Source organism: Cyanistes caeruleus, chromosome 6 (genome assembly GCF_971803275.1).
Source record: "Cyanistes caeruleus chromosome 6, bCyaCae1.hap1.1, whole genome shotgun sequence".
NCBI classification, from domain to species: domain Eukaryota; kingdom Metazoa; phylum Chordata; class Aves; order Passeriformes; family Paridae; genus Cyanistes; species Cyanistes caeruleus.
Genome location: NC_141706.1, coordinates 39575623 through 39599102, shown reverse-complemented (window position 1 = coordinate 39599102; position 23480 = coordinate 39575623). Strand labels below are relative to the sequence as shown.

Sequence of the window (23480 nt, the reverse complement as noted above, 5' to 3'; positions counted from 1 at the left end):
GACACACAACATAAATAATCAGTTCTGGTGGTTCTTTTGAATGCATTTATAAAGGACTTGCTACGAAAGTACTTTCGATATACCAACCCACAGGTGGATGGCACCACAATGGTCTATGCAGGTTGCAAGCTACCGCTTCGTACCAGAGGTATCTTTCTAGACACAGAAATTAAAACAAAGTCCAAGTCTTCTGGCCTACCTCTTTGTCCACCTACACAGAACTTGCTACAGAATCCTTTAAAATGAAAATCTCTTCAATTATGCAGTGCTCGATTTGAAGGCACCAAAAGAAATGTAGTTTTTCATTTATGTTGCATTTTCATAATGGAAAACTCAAGGAACATTAATGATTCAGGGGTCTAAAAAGCAAAGAAACTGAGTAAGAAATATTTTTAGGTGTACAAAATTATGCACCCTCACAGTGAAAAAGGCCTACAGCACCTTGTGCTACAGTACAAATTTGCCCAGCAGGGTCAAGGGAAGGGGCCCCTTCCTTTCTGCTCAGCACTGTTGATGCTGAATCACAGTGGTTTGGGCTGATAGGAACCTTTAAAGCTCATCTAATCCACCCCCCCTGCAATGAGCAGGGCCATCTTCAACCAGACCAGGTTTCTCAGAGCCCTGTCCAACCTGACCTTGAAAATTTACAGGGATGGGGTATCTACCACCTCTCTGGGCAACCTGTTCCAGCGTTTCACCACCCTCATAATAAAAAATTTCTTGTATCTGGTCTATATCTACCATCTTTTAGTTTATCATCACTATATCATCAGTATTAGAAAGCATGTCCTCATCTTTCTTATAAGCCCCCTTACTGAAAGGGTGCAGTCAGATTTCCCTGAAACCTTCTCTTCTCCAGACTAAGCAACTTTAACTTTCTCAGGCTTTCACCTTAGGAAAGGTACTCCATCCCTCTATCATCTTCCTGTCATCCCTCTGGACTTGCTCCAACAGGGTCCTTCTTGTGTAGGGGAGCCCAGACTGGATGCAGCACTCCAGGTAAGGTCTTAGCAGAGCAGAGGGGAAGAAGCATCTCCTGTGACCTGCTGGCCACCCTGCTTTTGATGCAGATCAGTATGCAGCTGGATTTCTGGACTGTGAGTGCACACTGTTGGCTCCTATCAAGCTTATCATCCACCAGTATCTCCAAGTGTTTCTCAGCAGAGCTGCTCTGGATCTGACACACTCCAATGCTCAATAAGAAATTGATCCAGTGACCCTCCCAAAAGCAAACAGCCTCCTCTGATTTTCAAATTTTGACTGGTTATTCCTTTTCTTATAGCTCTCTACTACTTTAGGTAACAAAAACATTCCACATATTCCCTCAATCTAAAAGTCCAAATCTGCAGGCTTCCTGTTGGAAGACTGAAATGATAAACTAATGTTTTATTACATACTCAAGCAAAGTAGCAGTGCTCTGATTTTCTGTGTAAGAGTTATCTGCAGGGGAAAGTTATTGCCAACTGACATACTCTAGCTTCCTGCAGGGAAACCTTGCCACCTAAAAAGCCTAACTATATTCAGCTAAAATAAAAAAGTCACAGTACTGACAGCATATTCTGACACACTCTCACCTAAGAGCTAAGGAGCAAGTACCTTACCTTGAAATTGTTTTCTTTTGGTTTTCTCCTCATTATTATATTGAATGTCTCATAGACATCTTCTGCTCCATTTTGGATTGTATTGGTCATGTCCTGCTGATACTGGTTTGGGTCCAGAAATACTCTGTATGTTCTGCAATCACCTTTAAGTCTTGGTTTTGGTTCAGGTCCTGCCCATAATGATACAGTAAGATTAGAACTGGACTCAGTGCTAGAAGCAAATTATCATTCAAATAAGTGATCTATAAATGTTCTTTAAATGGAATTTAGACAAATTCATATAATGAAGCTAATTTCTGCATAGCAATATAAATATTTCCATTGCATGATTCTAATAGTTTTTGAATAGAATCTATTTTACTCCTTAACCCAACATACTGGATTTATTTAATTAATGTATCTACATCAGATTTTACCACAGGAAACTAGTTGAGCTTTCTCAGGCTGCTTATGGAATTGGTTTGTTTTTTCCCAAGTATGTAACTAATTCAATGAGCATTCCTTAAAAGAGAGGAAAATTATCAATTAGGCTGTTAAAAATAAAAAATGGATAGAGAAAAAAACAGATGGATCTTTTGAACAAGTTTTGGCATATCATACCTTCTTCAATAACACGCCCTTTCTCATCCAACATGCCCTGAATTTCACAGCCTCTAACATACACCAGGCCAGTCTGCTCAACGAAAGGCTGTCGCCTGTCAAACTTGGTGCCGTAAGGTTGCATGGGACGCACCGTAATCAAGAAGCAGACGTCGTGCTTACGCAGACCTGATCCCCAAAAGGAACAGTCAGTGATTGAATGCCATTTTCTTTATCAATTCCTTAACATATATACAAAAGAATGAACTAAAATTTATTTTAAATAAAATCCCACATATATATAGAGTGTATACTTATGTGTAGAGTATATTTGTTTTGCTTCTAAATATGCCTTGAACTTAAAGAATACAAAACCACAGGCCACTGTGATACAATAGATGTAAAAAGTAGGAGTTGAATACTTCTTTTCATAAAAACAAACATTATTTCAAGATTAGTCTTCTCCCAATAATCTTACTCCAGTTACATAACCTAGTTATTTTCAATCATCTCTAAAGAAGTGTGGCATTAATCTCTTACTCTCATTGCTTGCCAGTGCCTAGAACTGGGCACAAAATCCTAAACCAAGTTACTTTAGTTATCCACTTAACAGAGTAAAAGGTCAGTAACCAAGTTACTTGCTTACTGCTACATTCCAGTTTATAAATTCCAATATAACTTGAGGTTTTTTCTTTTTCCCTCAGCACTAACACAGTACTGGGGAATCACATTCAGTTGTGAGCAATGATGACCTCCAATATTTCCATTCTGCAGAGGTACTGCCTAGGAAGTTATTCCTCCAACATGCATCTGTACAGTGACTTGTTCTTGCTTTATAATCATCCCTGTTGAACTACATCCTACTTTTAAAATGCCTTTTCTCCAATTCATTAACATAATTCTCAACATTAAACCTTCTCTCCAGTGTAACTCCAGAGTCTCAGAGCTCTAAGACACCTTCCAAGTTCAGAAAACATGCTGTATTTTTCATGAGACAAATAATTCCTCATTAAGCACCAGATATTACTCAACAGAAGGCAGTTTCATCCCATTACGTCAGGCAATGATTCATGAATTCTTCATCTCAGTTTTGATTTAGTTATAACATGATTTTTTATAAATCATAGAGACTATTTTAGCATTTAAAAAGCTAGGTGCACCACTATATAGATACTTTCAGTATAATGAATTCTCAGCCATCCTCCTAGATTTTCTACTTTAACAAAAATCTACAGTCCCAAACTGGTATCTGCTCATTTATCATACAGTCCAGCTTTAGCATTTGTGCTACGTGACTTTTAATCACTCTATGCAGTTCCAGCACATTTATCAGGTTTCTCTAACAAAAGAGAAAGGAGTGACATTTACTGATAATAGAAGTGCATGCTTCTATGTCACTTGCCAACACAGTCAACTAAAGTCCAAATCTCCAAACAAAGGAAGTGTTGCCTGTGGATATTTATAAGAAACAGTATTTGGTACAGTCAGCACTTTCATTCAATGTAACATTCAAAAGTACTGAAAACTACTGAAATGCGCTGGCTTGAATTAAATAAAAATCTGTCCTCACCACTTGTGTATGACACATCACATTCCCCATACTTTTCAATATTACATTTTTAGCATACACATTATTTTAAATGCTAATTTTACTTTCCACAGTCCCTGTAAAGGACAGCAGTTTACAGCCGGTCACGAATGCCATCAGTTTGAAGTAATAAACATTCTGTTCCCAATGAATGTCTAAGTACTTTAATTATTTCAAACTTCACTTTATGAAAATATAAACTTCTTAAACTTGGAATTTGAGTAACTGGCTTCTGAACAGTGTAGTAGGATTGACAAATCTGTATCATGGATTAAAACCTCCTCTTACTACATATAAGATTACATCAAAATATATTTTGAGGAGCACCTATTTTGAGCACTTTATTTCAAAGCATGTTAAGTACCTTCCCATTCATCTTTGATGTTATCTCGGACATTCAAATTAATTGTAACATCTGCTCTTACTCGCATGGGCCAGTTTTCACCAATGTTGGGCTTGGCCACCTCCACCACTGTGAAAGAGACAATGGGTTGTGCCATCCTAGCCCATCCACCAAAGACCACACCTCCATATTCTGATAACCTAAGAAATAAACCCAAAAAGTTGTTAGTCATTCACTGATAACATATTCAATTATTTTTTAAACTATGAAAAAATTTCCCACACAGAAAGTTTTAAGACAGAAGTAGAACTCTTAACTTCATGTGCTACTGAATTAGATTAATGTAATCCTGCATTTTAGAATCAAAGCATAACACGATCTAACTTCTATTTCAAAAACAAAGGCAACTTATGCTAGCATTTATAAAAAACCCTCACAGAGACAGAAGATAAAGGAAAGGTAACAAAAAGCAACTACTGAGTATAAAAGATATCACACTAAATAAACCTTTTAAATCAAAAGAAGATTAAAATGCAGCAGACGGCAAATTCAAGAATACTCAGTAACATCTCCCACAAATAGAGGAGTTTGTGACGTTTGCATATTTTGTAACATCAGTCAAGGCTTAGTACTCATGGAAAATTAACTCATCCATCTTAACACAACAAAGGCTGTTAGCATCCATCAAATTGCTTTTCATACACCTACAGGGACACATATCCATGAGCCCTTAAAATACCAACCCTTAGGATGGCAACACCTTTTGGAAGGAGTAAGTATAAACCACAGTATCTATGTAATTATTTTAAACATATTTGTTACTATGTATTTAGTACATACACAGAATCAGTTTTTGATTTTTAAATACACTTTGATTAGAAGTGAACCGACTGGTTTGCACCAGTTAATAAATATTACCATGGTTTCATCCTACTGACACTATCTTCGATGTCCTGTCTGATCTCATAGGTAGACTCCAGGCGGAAAAGATTGAAGTTCCTCAGCAGGTAGTCATGAAGAGTCAGGAACTGCAGATTCAACTTGGGGAGTGCAAGACAACCTAAAGGTTTAAGGGTAAAAGGAAAGAGGTATTTGAGGGATAAACAAAAAAAAAAATGAATTAATATACTGTTTCTATGAATTCATACATACATACATACACACTTTACTGCACAACTGCCATAGCTGTTACTCTTGGAGATTCTAAAAACTACCCATTTTATCAATACACACCTCTAAAAAGCATGTCTTTTTCAGGTTTTCTCTAAAAGAACCTGTGCAAGATTGAAGGAATTTTCATCCTTCTACTAGCAGTAATACAGTGAACTACTTAAATATCAAATCCATCAATGTATTCAAACTATAACAAAATTAAATTTAGTAAAATCAAATGCACAGGAAAGTAATGGTCTTTGTAAGTGCAACAATTAAGTTAGCATTTAATAATGATGAAAAAGGCTCATAAACTAATAAAAAAACATGCAACATCCACCAATTCCCCTATTCACATGATTTATGTTTATTAGATGCCATGAAACACATTAATGTAGAAAAAAGCTTTAAGCCAAAAAACCAAATTTTAACACTTATCTCTGAAGTTTCTGTTGCTGGTTTGTTTTTTAAAATTTTCCATAATTAAAATTCCTCTAAGTTATTCATCGTACATTACTGGACTACCATTCCACTTTGATACCTATGTTTAACACCTGTAAAAGAACCCTGCTTTTGAAACTTGCAATATCATTGTTGAAACTTTTCTCTGGTATAGCTACTACATATTGGCTTTCACATGCACTGAGATACAACAGCAGTGAAGAAAGGCAGCAGAACACAGTAATTTCTATTGTGGAAACCCTGCTGGATATAAAATACTTTAACATATTTCCCAACAGCAAGTAACAAATCCTGTCCTGTACAGCTAGTTATATTCACAAAGGACAGAGTGCGAAGCAACACATCTTTAAGGCTCCACAATATTCACCAGAGTGATATTCTTCTTCCCTCATTTTCTAAAAGGAAATAGAAACAATACTCCCGACATCCTTGGGTTAAATTACTCTTACATAAGTACATACCAAACTTATTTAGTTACTTTTAAGAACACAAAAAAACCCCTCTTATGACAAACAAGACAAAAGCAACAGTTTTTTGTTTGAAACCAGAATAGGAGAATACATGGAGATGAAAAAGAGAAAGTGTAAACTAAACTATGAGAAGCAAAATAGAAAAAAATACTTGTAACAGTCTGACAGCTAAAGAAATATTTCACAACACCACCATCAATACCATAACTCCAAAAGCATTCACCACAGGAGGAAATGTTTCCACTGGGAGCCAGTGTTACTTGACAAGATTACATTTCATCATTAACAAAATTTCTTTAATGCATTATTAAAAAGTCAAAATGATAAGCTGCTTTCTCCTCCTGCCCCTCTTCCCTTCCCCTCCCCACTGTAACCCATATTGCCATTAATATAATTGGCTAATCAAACATAACCACATAGCACACACAAGTCAACTTCCCAATATAGGATGAATGACAGCAGAGCTGCCCTGGCCTGCATTTAAAAACCTGAATGTTTAAGAGCATTAGAACTATGTGCTGTTCAAGAGAAAATTAAAAGAAAATATTTGGTTTATATAATAATTTCATAGAAATTACAGCAATCTCCCTGGTCCACGGGTTTTTGGTTTTGGATTTTTTTGGGGGGGAAAGAAGGGCAGTCTCTTTTTCATTGTCTTTTTTTTTTTTTTTAAGATTAAACCACATCAGCAGAAGAATCTGAACCAGCTTTTAAGAAACTGCATCATACTAAATACTTTTTTTCCTCTTTTGGGGCAGATCGCTAGGTGACACTTGTATCATATCTTCTTGAGAAAAAGGTCCTTTGTTGCCTATAACCCTCCCTTATCTAAAGGGAGTCCTCTCTTTCTTCTCATTAATGTTTGTTTCACAGAGTATTTATCCAAAAAGACTTATTTATGCTAAGCAGATGAACTTACAGCTCATACCTATGCAAAAAAAACCATTTAAAACAAACCTACATAGCGAAGAGAATGGAGTACTGGCTGCTAAAACCTGAAACAAACTTTATACTAGTCTTTGAAGACATACATTGTTATTGGAAATTGCTACATTCCAAATTTAATTTTTCACATTTCTAATAAAATTTCTCATGATCTACATTAAAGCAACAGGTTTTAAACGTAGCTGAACAAAAATACATGTGATGTTTATTGCAAATCTTAAAATTACATGATTCCTGTCTGCAATACCAACAGTTTGCTTCCTTGATCATGAGAACATTAGGTTCCTGTACTTTTACCTTGAAATAGAAGTAAGATAAGTAGTGGTAATTTCCTCCCATTACCACCTTTCTCCTCTTTTTAGAAAGGCTTTGTTGAACACACTTCAGCGCAAAGCACAGACAACAGCTTTTCTGTTGCTGTTTCCAACCTTTTCCACCTTCCCTGCACCTCAGTCAGTAGTACAGCACATCTGTTATCCAGAAGTAAATAAATCTTTGTGTAAAAATAGAGTTTTGTATTTTTCTTTAAATCCACTATAAATTTGCTAACAATTTATCTAAAGAGCTCCTGACTCTTAAACCCCCACCCCATTATTACTCTAAGATACTGGAAGATGCCAAAGTACTGTGTGTAAGTTTCTTGGACAGAATAAACATAATACCTCAGAACTCCTTTTTCTATTGCAGCATTTACAGCTCCATTTAGCATTTACTGAACTACTAATCATACCTTCTCCAGAGTAATATTCAGTTGGTACAATATTTTCATCCCAAATAATCTTCTCTGTGGGATAGAGAGGCATCTGGTTGAGTTGCTGAATTTGAGATATTCGTCGCTCATGACGGGAAACCTAAAGAAAGAAAGCATTTCAAACCTCTCTAAGTCAAAAATGAACAATAAACATACTTTTGAAACACAGACAATAATTCATAAGGTGGTCACTTGCATTTTTTCCATCAATATTTTTCAAATTAAATATTTTAATATAACTAAATGCACACAGTGACATCAGAAAATGAACAAACACCTAGTCCAACTATTGGTCATAATACTAGAATCAATCAATCATTTGGCTATTCAGCAGACCAAAAATGGCACAACAGAACCAAAAATACTCAGTCAAGACTCAGCAGAGAATCAACTCCTAAAAAACTTGCCTTACTTTCCATTAAAAATATGGTCACTACCTAACTAACACTGCTCTTTCAGTAACAGTCTTTATTTCCTCTTTGGGACACAAAAAAGTCTATCCAATATTATAATATGTTATCTGAACAAGTATCTCTCCATGACATGCATGGGCAGCATACCACTACCCTCTGATCCTTGGAAAACTACATTAACAACATGAACAATTTTTTAAGAAATCAAAAATCACAAAACAAATTTATGAAAGAGACTTTAAAAAACACCTATGCTATTCCAATACTGCTATCAGATTAGAAGGCTACAGTAATATTGGTAGACCTTGAACATCCAAACAACCTGATGTGCATCAAACAATATTTCAAATTAGTTTGAAGCCCAAATAGGTACGAATATCTAGATCCACTTTATCAGATTTCTTCTTTTTTTTGGATGGGACAAAAACTTTATCCAAAGAACTTAAAACCATTTCCAAGACTCTCCTTATTGACCTAAAACCCCACACATTAGTTTCTCATGGAAACTAGGAAACTATATTTATGAATAGGCATTTCCAAATACTTAATTTCTATAGTTTTAAACCCCATCTTAATATGCTAATTACTGCTTTAACACAGCTGTGGTTCACAGGTAGTTCACAAAACGTCCTAAATGACTACTTTACTACAGTGTGGTTTCTGGACGTAGCTATGCTTCGAGTTTTTAATAGGAAAAAAATACATTAAGCATGTTTTTACCAACAACTCCAGCAGAAACTCCTTCTCGTGGCTCGTGTCCTGCCCCTCGGCCAGCGGCGGCAGCAGACACAGGTACGACGCCACCTGGTGGAGAACGTTGGAGCTGCACAACGAGAGGAAAAAAAAGAAGCCTCTGTCACACTGGAAACAGAGAGAAAACAGCCGCTTTTGCCTTAAAGAAAACTCCAACTGTCTGATCCGACCACAGAGAAACAATTACGGGCCAGGCTTTTAAGTGAAGTTTGTGTATAAGGTGTAACCTGAACCTCTCTCCTACAGTAAACATGGCAAGGGGCGGATATTTTTTATCGATTCAAGACCTGACAAGGAACTAAAAAAAGCACACACTGCCTTTGTCAAAATACATACTGCTATTCTTTTACCCACAGCATTTACAGTATAGTACAGTTAATGCAGTGGCATGCTTTCATGATTTCTGTTATGGTTCTTCTACAGAACAGAATTCAAAAGGTAAACAAAAGTTAGAGGAAAACTACTGGTTACGCACGTAAGAAGTTAGAAGGAAAAAAGGCTGGAAATTTGTTAGATTTAATCATACTAAGAAGCAAGAATTTCAATTTCAATTTGATAACTTACCTAAGAGGTCCAAACAACTTCACCAGAGCATCACGAGTATCTACTGCAGCTACATTTGAGAGCGCAAAGTCATATAACTCTGGGAAATGTGCAAACGCTGCTCTCTATAAAAGATCCATGCATGAAAACTGGATGTAAGTATATTAATAAAACTATTTAGTAACAGTTTAAATACTTAGAAAAAAGCACAGCTTCTTCTGGTTCCTAACATGAATCACTCTACCAGGACAGAAATACAAGCCAGATTAAATCTCCATTTTTCTCAATACCATCTATTTGTTACTCCTCCACTGCTGACACGGTATCTTTCTTATACACCTTTCTACCAGCGTTTGCTGTCATTACAATAAAACATAAGGGAGCAGATATGTAGCTTTGCAGGCAACTAAGAAAAGCAAGGAACAAGTTTAACTTAACCATGCTCCCTTGAATTGTTCTGTTAAAACTGATGGGAACAATTCTGAAGAGTGAGTGAATTTGTTCAAGGGACCACTGTAGGCACATGTACACCCTGATCTTGAGGAAATGCTGCCACCTACTGCATCACCACAGGGTCCTACAGCATTCTGCTTTCCCTTCTCAACAGGCTTAATGGGAACAATCCATTTTGGTAACACAAGGTCCAAAACGCTGATGCTTTGCTAGAGAGTATTATTTAGTTGTAGTCACATCCACCACACCGAAGCATTACATGTCTTTAATATGGTACAGGCAGTCAAGCTACAGCTATCTCTGTGACTCAACAGGGAAAATAAAGGGTTTGATTTGGGAAATAACCTCATGCCTATGCCAGATGCAAATTAGACTAGAACAGCAAAACCAAATCATCTGTCTCTCATAAACACTTCATCTTCTGCTTACCTGTAGAGAAGTAATTCTGTCATAGTGAATTGTAGTCATCTCATTCTCTGTCAAAGCATTTCCAGTCTGATCATTGATTTCAAAGCCAGTGTAGAATTTGAGCATATCTAAAAGCTGAGACATCATCCATATAAATTAGTGCATTAACATTAAGAGACACCCTACTACAAACAAAACCACAATTTCAGAGGACAAATGCACAACCAAGAACTCCTCAAAGTTCTAGAAGAATTAGACTAAGGAGTGGTATCTTAATTTTACACTTGGCTGATGCACAAAATAGTTTTTGTTAGGTATCTCATGTGCAAGCCATCAGAATTCCAGTACAGTCCACAAGCAATATGGTTTCTTGACATACTAGGACTTGAAACTGAAGCTGATCACAGTAAGGCGATCAAGCCAGAGGCTGTCATTGAACCCAGCTTACAGCTTCCTGCTACCAAAAGGGAGAGGCCTTGCGCCCTTCTGCCCTCTTTGATGCAGCTCTGAAATTCATCCTACCTTTCAATGGGATTATTTAACTTGGAGGAAGAAAATTATTCAGATGTGCTGCTGGCTTTATGTTCCATCAATACTGACCCTCAGAGAAAAAGAGTAAGTGCCAGAGATGGGGGACAGCAAGCAGCAGGAAAAGCAGCTGAGATGCAGGAAAGAAGACAGATCTTCAGATCCTGCCATAAAAAAACAATGTAGTAGCTATGAGTGAGTAAACTGAAAGACAGGAGTGAAAAACAGCTGCACTGAAGAACAGTGAGAAAAAATGAACAAGAGGAGAAAGCAGTGATGACAACTTCTGCTATGTGTGTGGTAAAGCCTGCCAAAAGCTATATGGTTTTCCAGCTTGTGATTTCAAGAACTTCTCAAAAACAGAAGCAGAAATATTACTCTTCTCTCGTGAGACCCCACCTGGAGTACTGTGTCCAACTCTGGGGTCTCCAACACAAAAATACCCATGGACTTGTTGGAAAAGGCCCAGAGGAGTTTACTATAGGGCTGAAGCACCTCTTCTGTAACAACAGGCTGAGAGTTAAGTTCTTTACATAACCTAAAGGGAGCTATAAGAAGGATGGAGAAGGACTTTTCACAGGACATGTAGTGAGTGATACGACGAGAGGGAATGGCCTTAAACTGAAGGAGGGCAAATTGAGATTAGATATTAGGATAAAACTTTTTATTGTGAGGATGGTGAGCCATTAGAACTGGTTTCCCACAGAGGCTCTGGTTGCCCATCCCTGGAGCTGTTCGTGACCAGATTGGATGGGACTCTTCAGTAACCTCAGAGTGTTTGTCCATGGCAGTGAGGTTGGAAGTGGATGATCTTTAAGGTCTGTCCCAGACCAAGCCATCCAGAGATTCCAAGAAATGTAAGAGCAGTCACACACCAAAGTACAGGTAAGAAAGAACTTCCATGTGAAAGATTTAAATAAACATGTACTTTGCATCCAAACAAAAGCCTACCTTTAATAAAAAATAAAACAACTGCAGCATTCAGAAAAAAAGGGAACAAAAAAGCTCTTTTCAGGAGCTTTGTATCTCACCTGACAGAAAAGATGACCCTCCTTCTCTCTTTTAGCAAGACTAGACAGGTAACAGTGGACAACAAGATGGGAGTCATCCAGCACTGTATTAAACCAGCGCCGTGTGGGAAGCAAAGCCTGTGGTAAATAACAACATGTTAATACAAGCAACCGTTTAAAAAGTAAGAAATCCTGGCTTCTCAGAACTTTCCATTTCAAGAAGGTATATTAAGATAGATTGCTGCAGTTATTTGCATATCTAATACCCTCACAGAGGTATTAAAGCAGCATTTATGTATGTCAAGACACTGGATTTATGCAGGTAGGCTGCTATGAACACAGTCAGTCCTTTATGTAACGGGGAGCATGGCACGAATCTGCCTTTAGCGAGAATTCATCCCGCCAGTAAAAAAGTAAATTAAACAAAGCAATTATTCCACTAATTCTAATATGTGTCTACATAATGATTGTGTGCTACAAATGGTATATCAAACTGCTTCAGCATTGTTTTAAATGTCTGTTTTCAACACTAATTTAATGAATTTTAGTCTTCCTTAATGAATTTTTGTCTTCCTTAAAATTGCCAACTGTTTCTTCTAAATATGATAGGGTATCTTCTCTTCAATGCAAAATACTCAAGTACTTTTCAAATCTTCAATAACAACAAAATAAAGATCTTTTCTTCTCAATGTAAATAGATTAAGCTGCTATATGTAGCAACTGTTGAACAGCATACAGTAAAAGATCACAATTCAAGAGAAAAATTAGCTGTTCTCTACAGAATGAATCTAGAAAGCCAAAAAGCATCAGCATGGTGATGATTAGAACCAAGATGAAAAAATAAAAGAATCTGTAGTAGAGAATGTTGATTGCTCTGCACAATAATTACAAAAACAAACTCATAAAACTGTAAGAACTCTCCATTGAATCATTACTTTCAAATTACCAAATCACCAGTTTTGATGGCAGTGTATGCACTGCAATATGAAACTGTAATATTCTGAAATAGGCTTTAAAACAAGCAAAAAAAGCCCATTAACACAGTACATGCTACAAAGGCAAAAAGACTTGGAGTTACAGCTAATTTCTCATTTGCTTGTTCCAGTCACTTAAACAGGCTTTATAACTTGTCTGAATTCTAATCTTTCTGCAATATCTAGAGAGAACCAGTATTAAATGCACTGCTTCTAAGCATTTTAAGTCAGACAGACTTTACCTTCCAACATATTTTCTCTTACCACAGAGTATTACATACATAAGACAGCAAGCTCCTATTTAAATTACTCACTCTATTGCAACTACAAGCACAGGCTACTTCAGTGATTTAACAGTCAGCCTGCAGAAATTCACCACAAAGACATTTTAACGTTCCCCATGATACTGTTTCAGAAAATTCTGTTACTTCACAATGCCTCCTGAATCTGAAGTTACTCTAAATAAATAATTACTCACAGAAGAAACTGTAAATGAGAGCCTTTTATTTTTAATACTGGTACTGCAGTGCTTAAAATATAGTATCTGCTGAAAAATTTCACAAAACCTTGCTCCTTGCCTTATTACTGTAACAAATGGCAGATCACCAGAGCTGGTACTTCTGAAAAATGAACTCTAGTCAAACAGCAACTGGCTGCATTTCAAACTACTGCTGCTTCCTGGGATTTAACCCAACAAAACAAAAGTGACTTTAAGTGACTTGTTATACACTGGGAATAATAATTCTGAATTATTCCTACCAGATTAAAGCATCACACATTTTCAGAAATTGCCAGTATTATTACCACTACCCCAATAAATCCTCTTCACTGAGCACTTTAGGATCCTAGCTTTGTCTAAGAATTCAACTGGCTTATCAACATTGCTGGTCAGTTCCCAATATGGATGCAATGCTATAACCTCTTATTTACAGACAGAAAATCACTATTAAACAATCATATGCACAGCTGTGACATAATCACCTCCTATTTGGAATAAGGCTGTAAGAATTAATTTAGGCACTTAAACCCTAGAAAAGTACACCTGGAAATTGGCTGAATCAATTTAAAAACTTACCTCAAGGTCTAGCATGAGCTCAATAAACCTCTCACAATAATGAACTTTGTCCATAGAAATAGGACCTAGATAAAAAAAATAAAAAGTTTAAATTGATCCACATCAGAATATCTTTACACTTGAACAATTCCTTAAAAACTAAATAAATGCTACAACTATAAAAGTATTAATTTTAATCTTGTTAAAAGCTATTTAAAACATTATTCTCTTTTTAAAACAATCCTTTCTTATATTAAAAATTCTGGTTAGCAATGAAAGAGTAGCAGAACCAGAATTTCAGGAGTTATTTTATCAGCTTTGAAAAACCTTGGATGTAACATGCAAAAATGCTCACTTCCGTGAGATATCACTCGCCCATTATGTTTGTTAAAAACTATTAATGCCAAGTATTCAAAAATACATTCTTAAAAGCTACAAACAAGGTATGTGCAAAAGGCCTTGACAATAATCAAAGGTACTCAGTGGTGACTACAAAAGGGCCTTGTGAAGAACACACCAAGTCTCCTTTAATAACTTTCTTACAGGTTCCAAAGAACTGTTAAAGTAAATCCTCCTAAAACAGGTCTAGCATAATTAGGAAAACAGAGGGGATAAGTATCCCTTCTGAGGAAGCCACATTACAAAATTCACCCTTACAGCTCAGGTAAGAGCTGAAGTTTGTTAAAAGTTTAAGTTAAGTTGTTTTTTTTTTTTACAAAAGCAAAACTCTGAGAACTGATTTCACCCAAATTGTGCTGTGCTTAGAGCATAATAACCCTTTTCTGTTAAAAGGCTAACGCCTTCCTCTACAAACACTTTTCCTTTCTAAATCAGGCAAGGAGATAATTTTGCTTGTCACAATGACTCAAAGAGCAGTCAAATATTACAGAATTTCACTTCACTTAGGTTTTTGTTCTTACTGTAAATCAACAGTATGAACAGACAGAGCCTTAACGTATCCATTTATACCACCCATTTAACAAGGTACCTAAGTATGTATGAAATGCTTTAATGCCATAAGGCTCTAAGCACACAATAAAGAGTAACAGTTCCCAGAAATATTGTTTTCACTAAGTATATACTGAACAGAAGAAGGTTTAAAGCAGCTTTTCACCATTTCATTTTTAAAGTATATACAGATTTGAATATTAATTTTGATCTGAAATCCATGGAGGCAGGCACAGATTTCACTACAAGCCTGAACAAGGTCCCCAACCTCAGGCTGATATCCTAAGGACTAGTTCCTTCAGCAACACAAAAAGATTTTCACACAGATTACCAAAGTAACATAAGAATCACAGTTACCTGAGACAGGTATTGACTTCAGAACAGAAATGAATTTCTGAATGAGCTGTGAAAGAAATCTTCTCTCTCGATATGCTCTAAAATGGAACATGTGACAAAGGAATTAATACTGTTTAAATGCAGACTAGAAGTATATTGCAACTTTCACTAATACAAAGATAGCTGTTTCAAAATTCATACAATGGTCATAGGTTGCTTTGAAACACAAAGCTGTTTAGATGATAACTCTTCTCTCTGCATTCAGGCAGACAGATTAGCAGCCTACATTTTTAGGCAACAACCCATGCTTCTTACTGTGTCAGAGACAAAAGTCTTCTCCTACACCTTACCACATTACAACACAAAGGCACTGGAACACTTAATTTTGGTGAGATACACACAGATTTGTTGAAATACTTGCACAAGCTATATGTCTAAGAGCTAAACATTTGCTAAAAGTCATAAAAAAAAGCGAGTAGCTACATGAATATTCTTTTAAGCTTTCATCCTTTAGTTTTAAGATTTGATATCACGAATTCACTGACCAAATAAAATACAAAGTTCTAAAATAGTATTTTGCATATAGACTACTGAAAAACAGAACAGCTTCCAGGAGGCCACATATGAGCAATCCTCATTTGCCACGGGTTTTCAGAAAACACCTATTTCATTGAAAAGATTTATTTTAGCTGAAACACAATGAATGCATTAAGGAAAAAATACTTCTGTACATACTGCATTCTTGACTCTTCATCCATTTTTGCATCATTTTTCTTAATTAGATTCCAGAATTTTTTTAGTTTTGGTGTCTTTTTCAACTCTTGCTCCAGTCGATTCTGAAATGTTAAAATCATATTCAGTCACCAAGGAATCTTGTTTTCACGAGATAAAAATACATTCCAGTCTTATTATTAAAAAATATATAGCAAACTTAAATAAAGAGCTGTTTCTGGCTATTCTCAGTATCACTGTAAAACAAAAACATAATAATGCTAGAGAGTCTAGCCACAACTAGATGTCAACTCCATTGCCTCCCTGTGATCTCTTGGTCCTGTCTACAAATCGTAGCTTGAAGAAGCTATAAACAAAAAAGCTCAGTTTTCTGAAAAATTACATATAAACATTATTATATGGAAATTTGCAACAAACAGGAAAGAATTTAGCAAAGCACACAAAACTGAAATTCCATAGCAACACTGTAAATATTAGAGTTCCTTAACAGAATTCCATGAGAATTTACTTTACACAACTTGGATGATGCCTAGGAAACTGCTCTGCCAGTTAACAGTGTTATGCTTACAGGTTGTAGAGCCATCCACATCGGCAAGGAAATGAGCTGCTGCACCTGACCTCTGATCAAATCCACTTCCTGTTAGAAAGTTACAGATGATAAAAATTTTAAAAACATTCTTATGTTTTCTGATATGATTTTCTGTCTTACAAAATACATCAATGTACATTAACATCTGACAAAAGATATTTATATTGTTCTATTAGATTAGACCTAACCCTACCCAGTGGCACCTCTGTATTTTAGGTTCTTTTCATGGAGTTTGTCAGTTCTTAATACTTCACCAGGGGCCCCATCCATGCAAGCATTCTTAGCACAAAAGCTGAGAACTGATAGTCCTTCTTCAGTCATTTCTTACTCTTGAAATCACTTACTGTGTTTTTTCTACTTGTTTTTAAGCTGCTGTCTCCTGAAGCCCTTAATTTATCAAGTGTCTCTCACTTCTTCTACACTCGTTCCATTGTATGAAACAAATCATTTTCTCCATGTCAGTTCAAATGTACTCTCTCCAACTATGCCTGTGATCTGGATCCACAAAATTTTCCTTCTTTCCTGAGCAACTGAAAAATTTCAATTAACATCTTAAGTATGTCTTCATGGACAAATGCTCCATTCATGGACAAACACTCCATTCTCAGCACTCTGAAACTTCAAACTACAGTGCTCTTCACTTAAAACACTACTATGACTGTTCCTGCCTTTCACAAAAAAGGGCACCTTCGAGTAACAATGTGCTTTTACAGGCATATTTTCACCAGCTTCCCTATCATGTTGTATCAGAAATGTGCCCAACAAGAAGGATTCTGTAGTCACAAACTATTTAAAATGAAGATGCATTGTCCCATGGCCACCACAGAAAAATACCATCTCAATGAACTATACACACAAAGTTCAAGATGGTTACTGGCTCCCAAAATCATTGCTAATCCAATCAAATAATACATTTTCTATGTTGTTTTGTCTGAGAGAATTTTGTTGTTTGTGCAGACCTTGATTTTGAATAATACACCCCGTGTGCAATGCAAATAAGGAAAAAGTCCAGTAGCAAGAGAGGTTGGAGACCACTGCTTCATGTAACAGGTAATTGTAAATTACTTTTCCTGCTTACTACTTAGGATCTTTAACCCTGTTTTAACTATAAATTGAGAACACATATTGCTCTGATGCTCTCTTAAACTACCTCACAAGAACTGAAGATAAAAATCACATCTAAACCTGGTTTCAAAAGTGAAAAGAGCCTCACTGTTTTTCTCAATAATTAACGGAAATAATTTTTGTGCTATTTCCTAGGCAAACTAAAAAGAGCACAGTAGTAACTAATATGTTTTAAAAATAAAGCTTATATGTAAATATTTTCAAATATAAATACATAAATTTTAAAGTAGTATTTTTAAAAGAAAAAATGTGTATTAAATCCTGTCTTTTAATTGTCTAACTGCCAATCCTCCAGTTTCAAGTCTTATCTATGACCTTGTGTCGGAGAAAAGCAAATGTGATGAGAGAGATAAAGTAAGAGTCAAAACAGAGGGTAAAAGCCCTCTGGTACCATGTCTTCCTTACATGGGAATTTTGCTTCATCTGCCTTATAAGAAGAAATTGCTCAAACTAAACTGCTGTTAACACAGAGCAGCATAAACACACTGGAAATATTTACAGCTACTTTTAACATACCAAACTATTGAAGCAGTGATCAAGGAAAAGCAGCAGGACTGTCTGTTCATGCAGAGAGTACTCACTCTCATCTTCAACCAGCGATGCTTCCAGTATGCGTTTGAAAAAGAAAGGAAAGTGTTCTGGCCTTTTTTTGAATATCTAAGAATAGAAGAGGAAAGCAATTTTGAGTCAGATCAATACAAATCATTTCAATCTTCATTCACATAACATAGCTGAAATTCTCTAAATTAATTTAAATCTATAAGAGAAGGGATTAGTTTTTCTCATTTTCATTTATTCTAACCAGGCAGCACAAGTAAAACAGACTAATGATATCCTCCTGGCAAGGGATCCTCTCCATACACCTTCTGCATAACAGGTGATGCACAGGACAAACTAAACAAGAAGCACAGCTGAAGTCTTGCGGGAATGTTCACCTGGTGACTGCACAGAAATACTCTAAAATCTCCCAGGTGGAAGGTAAATGGTAGGTTCTGGCCAAAGCTATGGCAGCTCTAAGTGACATGCAAAAAGTGAGCTAGTAAAAACCACCAGAAATTAATTATAGTCCTGGAACTTCCATTCAGCTACCTGAGCAGAAAAAAAGATAAACTGAATAATCATCAAGATAAAATAGCTCCTTTACAAGGGCAGTCATGTATCAAATAAATTTAACTAAGCTGCTTTGAACATAGCAAGCACATGTCATTTTACTTCTAGCACATATACCAGAAGAAAAGCACATAGACAACATATAAGCAAGTTACTAATCCTCTGTGCTTTGCCAGCTCTCAATTAATGGTGCAAATTGAAGTCAGTGTGCTTCTGAAATAATGACTGCATAGAATGTATAACTAGACTTCCATTGTTGAGACAGCCCATAAAACCTGGATTGTTTGTAAAAACATTAAATAATTTCTAAACCTATTATTACCAAAAAAAACAACCCCAAAACCCAAAACAAAAAACTTAAACAAAAAAAACGAACAAAATAATAAACACAAAAGAAGAGTAAGACTTTGAGTATAAAGCAAAAAAAGGTAGAAACCAAAATTCACAAGTTTTAAGACGTTACTGGATAACACATTACACTTCCAGTGGTGCCTTCTTATACATACAGATACATAAATCCTTCTTTTTCTTTCAATATCAGAGCAAAAACTTCTCTTCAAATACCCAACCTCTGTCAAGTGCCAAAAAAGACAAATGCTGGTGATAATATTCAGCATCTCACAGATGTTCAGCAGAACCAAGGACTTTCACACCAGAAGGGATCAAGTAATTTTTCACCTGTCCTTTCCTTTCTCCAAAAAAGAACACAAAGTTTTAAACACCATATTAGATATTCCAGCTGAGGCACCATTTCCTTTTAACACTACAAGCTCTTCTACCTTCTGTCACTGTAAGTGAGCACACTGTAAAAGCTGCAACTTGCAGATCAAAGTCAATTCTAGCTGCAATTGAAATAAGTTACCTCCCACGCAGGGACATTCTCTCTGAACTTCTCATTCACCATACAGCAGATTGACATTAAATATGCCTTACTGGACACCTCTGGAGAATAATTCATCCATAGGTAATTTTCAAGGTACTGACTGTGAAGAGATAAAGAGTATTTCATTAGTTGCAGCCACCCACATAATCTGTCACTCATTTAAAAAAAGCAGTTACCCACAAGGTGTTTTTTATCTCCTACCCTGAAAGCCATCTTCATAGTTTGTGAGTAGTTCTTCAAGTTACCTCTCATCTAGGTCACTGAAGCAAAACTTGCTAGACTGAGTAACTGATGACATGAACAATGTTCACAGAAAGGACAGGAACTTCTAACTCTGTGCTACTGCTGACATACAAATTCCAGAAGTCCATTGCCTGCTGTTCGTCAGTGTCAAACCCTTAACCATAATTTATATTTTCTCTTCTGCACTTTTTCTAATTAACATGCAAAAATCCAAGGGAAGTTTGTCCTTTTGTAGTTACTGGTACTAACTTATGGACTTGAGCTTTTTTGAAACAAAGAATGTACCTCAAACGAAAAACATCTTGTATTTTTTCTTAAGATTTGAGCTAAAAGAGCCAAACAGAACATACAATATTGTGGTTTAAAGTACATATTACAACTATTATTTTACATCATTTTAGATATACTCTAGAAGTTCTTCCAGGAAAGTCTAAAGTGGTTGTAAACTACTGTTTAAATAGATTACTATTCTTTTTCAAGAAAAGAAAATGTTAATGATGCTGCTGCAGCACAATTCATTTTTAACCTCATGGTAAGAGACATAATCAAAAAACTTCTCTGATTTCAGTGAGTTCTGACTTAAGGCTTAATGACACATTCTAAATAACAGAACTAAGTTTTTCACTTATTTCATTCATACTCTCTTTCTTGGTGCTCCACTTCCACTAGAAACTGAGAATCATAAAACAAGATACTCTGACATGTTACTTACACTTATGGAATTATTTCCTCTTTAAATTAAGCTCTCCACACTTAATTTTCCTCAGCACACAATTCAAGGCCTTACTTAGTATGAATGAGTTCACTACCTTCAAACTGTCTTACTGCCCTGCACTTCTTTCTCACCCTTACAGCTTCTCCAAATTTCCCTCCCATTAGCTTACCTGAATTCAAGAAGCATTATCTTTCTAATCGCAAACCTGAAAAGGAAAAATTAATCAATTAACACAGGAAAGAAAGCCTCCCACACACAGCTGCGTAGAAAATGGCTACATTTTCCCTTATTTCATTGTATAAGGTAACTTTTAGAAACACTCAGTAATTATTGCTGTCCTGACATTTCCATGCAATAGCAACCACTTGGATGCAGAAGCAACTGCTGTTACACTGCAGAAGCTAAAGTTCATAGAGATTCATTAAGCAATTAAATTCACATTTTAAAGAAATTCACGTAGGTCTTTTAAATATGAAGTCACCACTTCCAATAGCCTTGATGATACGAACTGCTAGCAGCTGAGATTGTCTCCTGGAAAACTACAATTATATACTTCATCTGCTCATAATGGTATTTTTTCTTAGTGACTGGAAATGGTAGTTTGCTTTGACTCCATATGACAAATTCTTAGATTGCTTTCATACAGGAATAATACAGAGAATTCTCTGCAGAGCTTTACCCAAAAAGCTCTAGCTACAGTCTGCACAGAGAGCTGCAGGATGCAGTGTATCTTGGCTTTGTCTCCCCCATCTAACAGTACAATTCACTGAAACTAGACTTTTGCTTCATGAGTCTGGTAACAGCAGCCAGAACAGAGAAGGAAGCTAGAGGCAGTGCACTGTGCAACATTTTTTTGGTTTTTTCTTCCTTTACATTCCTTAGTGACAAAAGAAGAGATCAGCCTTCTACACAACAAAACCAACATGAAAGACAACAGACTACCAGGTAAAGGGTCTGAAAAATATTAATTCCAACCATCACATTTAAGGTTTATGGGCTTAGGAACTCTCTTGTTACCACATTCAGACTTTGAAATACCATAATGATTAAGTTACTTAAATGTACTTGAGTAATTTTCATCTACTTTCAATATATAGATGAGTTTTAAAGTATCAAACATTAGAAACAATTCCAGCATGGATAATGTTGGAATGGTGGTAAACAAGAGAAAGCAACTGGCATACTTACTTTGACCTGACAATTTCTTTTGTATATACATCTTCAATGACCTACGGAAAAATATTTTTAGAGAATTTTATATACCCACTAATGTGGTTCAAAATGCATTAATACATTTTATTCTGAATTAGTTACTCTTTGCTTGCTGCTATTATAATACTTTCGATATTTTTTCCAACGAGAATGAAAAGAATCTGCACTTTAAGTTGAAACAGGCACACTTTGACATCACATAACGTGAAGATGCAGTTCAGCTGTTTATGTACATCCTAACAATCTACAGTTCTAACAATCACAGACAAATTCTATCACAAATACTACAAAATAAACTGAGGCTAAACAGGGAGATTTAGGCAAACATCCACAAGGAAAAGAAACCTACCCTGCAGTACACAAAACCAAACAAACCGTGCCAAATTTTGAAAATTCAAAATGCACATATCCACCAGAATGGCAATAAAGTTGATGAAGGCTCACCAAAGAAGCTTTTAGAAAGAACACTATTCTATTTAGAAAGAACATTATTCATTCCTATTTGATTTCTAAAAGTAAAATCCCCTCAAGCATCTTTTAACCTAAAAGCAGATGTTCAAAAGTCTTTTGCCCTCATGAATCCTTGACCAAAATAAACTGAAAAGCATACAAAATAACAAAATACAAAATAAAAGGTATGCTACAGCACACCTTCCTAACAGTGCTTACATTTATAAAGTACAAACACATAATGAATTACAGTGTCTCAAGCAACAGCTGACCTTCAAAGCAGTCTCCTATAGTCTCATATAAAATAAGCAACACTAAATATTGGCACATGACAGAATGGTTGATCCACATTCTTTTACACCCCCAACAAAATTCCAGTAGAAGTAATTACCTTTACATCAAAAGACAATGTTTTCTTCACATGTGGAGCCCAGTATTTATTTGCTAACTGCACAAGGGGAAAAAAAAAAGGTTAAATACATACATTTTCATGTCAATGATACATCTATACAACATAGCCCATCCCCAAACTTCATTTCACTAGTAGCTTGCTTAATTTCAGATTATGTTAACTACGAGTAACAAAATTGTTTTCTAACAGCAATGCTTATCAAACATTTAGGGCTTTTATGCCTAAACCTCTTTCAATAAAAATGCAATTCTTTGGAGAAATTTCAGATGCATAGACTGCTATCTAACAAACGTTTTATATTCCTAAGTTATGTCTAACAAATCCATCAAAAATAAACCATGATCTTTCAGGAACTGCAAATCCCAAATGGCAAGTGACTATGCTTATTTGAGGAACCTGACAAGTAACTAGAGGCTATATATGAAAGTCTAGCATTTTAAAGTTCTTTGCTGCAGCCACCACTTCACCGATATTCCTGAGCGATGATGCCAAGAGCTCTCTGTGCAACTTTATTCGAGATTCCCAGGAAAAAAAGGAAAAATAAAAAAAACAAACAAAAAAAATCACCAAAAACAAACAAACAAAATAACTACTTATAGAAAATCACTTAAAACTTTCACCAACAAGGAACTCTGGGCAGTTTTCCACACGTTAAAACATGCCTTATAGCCGAGCTCTATAGTGTATTGCACTGATGC

General features: G+C 35.9%; 1 protein-coding gene across 3 annotated transcripts in view; it reads right to left on the bottom strand.

Moving 5' to 3' along the window:
• The window catches only part of AQR (aquarius intron-binding spliceosomal factor), a 50341-nt gene that overhangs the window by 25738 nt on the left and 1123 nt on the right, over positions 1-23480 (bottom strand). Inside the window, exons 2-19 of one of the 3 annotated variants that reach the window (XM_086894418.1) lie at positions 22762-22818; positions 21897-21937; positions 20878-20913; positions 19730-19850; positions 18274-18414; positions 16612-16680; positions 16047-16147; positions 15333-15409; positions 14049-14113; positions 12021-12137; positions 10483-10596; positions 9622-9725; positions 9025-9127; positions 7871-7991; positions 5030-5171; positions 4133-4311; positions 2202-2369; positions 1602-1771 (exon numbers count right to left, since the gene is read on the bottom strand). In XM_086894418.1, coding sequence (XP_086750544.1) covers positions 1602-1771; positions 2202-2369; positions 4133-4311; positions 5030-5171; positions 7871-7991; positions 9025-9127; positions 9622-9725; positions 10483-10596; positions 12021-12137; positions 14049-14113; positions 15333-15409; positions 16047-16147; positions 16612-16680; positions 18274-18414; positions 19730-19850; positions 20878-20913; positions 21897-21937; positions 22762-22818 — 1926 coding nt within the window. Of the gene's footprint in view, positions 1-1601; positions 1772-2201; positions 2370-4132; positions 4312-5029; positions 5172-7870; positions 7992-9024; positions 9128-9621; positions 9726-10482; positions 10597-12020; positions 12138-14048; positions 14114-15332; positions 15410-16046; positions 16148-16611; positions 16681-16976; positions 17163-18273; positions 18415-19729; positions 19851-20877; positions 20914-21896; positions 21938-22761; positions 22819-23480 lie in introns of those variants that run through there. The other 2 variants (XM_086894419.1, XM_086894420.1) reach the window with 2 other exon arrangements.